General features: G+C 46.2%; 1 protein-coding gene across 1 annotated transcript; it reads left to right on the plus strand.

Annotated features, from left to right (window-relative positions):
* Positions 1–234, plus strand: CSUI_001476 (gag-pol; the record flags this gene model as incomplete). The annotated part of the gene is made up of 1 exon (XM_068061682.1): positions 1–234. A coding segment is annotated over one exon (234 nt), but the record flags the coding sequence as incomplete, so codon positions are not given.
* Between the last annotated feature and the right edge of the window lie 547 nt (positions 235–781).

A 781-nucleotide genomic window follows, 5' to 3' on the forward strand; every position in this document is an offset into this window, starting at 1 on the left:
TGGGAGGAAATTAGTGTCGATTTAATAGTGGGCTTACCTGTGACAGAAGAGGGATGGGATGCAATTTTGACTATTGTTTGTAGGTTAACTAAGATGGCGCATTTTATTCCAACGACGCAAACTGCGTCTGCGGAGGATATCGCGCGACTGATTTTGCGAGAAGTTATTCGTTTGCATGGTGTTCCGAAAGCTATTTTAAGCGATCGGGACACGCGGTTCACTGGGGAGCTGTGACGTAGCTTGGGTGAGGCGTTAAAAATTAAACAATGAATGTCGACTGCTTACCATCCGCAAACGGATGGGCAGTCGGAAAGAACGAACCAAACAATCAAACAGATGTTGCGGTGTACATTATTGGGGGATGATAAGGCGTGGGCGAGGGTCTTGCCGTTACTCGAGTTTGCGTACAACAGCACGCAACACTCGAGCTCCAAGCAAGCCCCGTTTGAGTTATTGTACGGTTTCATTCCACCGAAACCGATTTGTCAGAGATTGCGTTTGCCAACCGCAACAGCGGTTGATTTATTGCCTTTTCAGGCAAAATTAAAGTTAGAACTAGCAAAAAGGGAATTATTGAAGGCGCAGCAGTACCAGAAGAAGTACGCGGACTAACATCGAAGACCAGTGGAGTTCAAGGAGGGGCAACTGGTGTGGCTGAAGACAACCAATTTATCGTGCGAGGGGGAATCCAAAGCCTTACGTGATAGATTTCGTGGTCCTTTCAAAATCTTACGTATGATTAGTGATTGCGCGGCATTTTTGGAGTTACCTCCATCTTTTT

Source organism: Cystoisospora suis (assembly GCF_002600585.1).
Source record: "Cystoisospora suis strain Wien I chromosome Unknown contig_583, whole genome shotgun sequence".
NCBI classification, from domain to species: Eukaryota; Apicomplexa; class Conoidasida; order Eucoccidiorida; family Sarcocystidae; genus Cystoisospora; species Cystoisospora suis.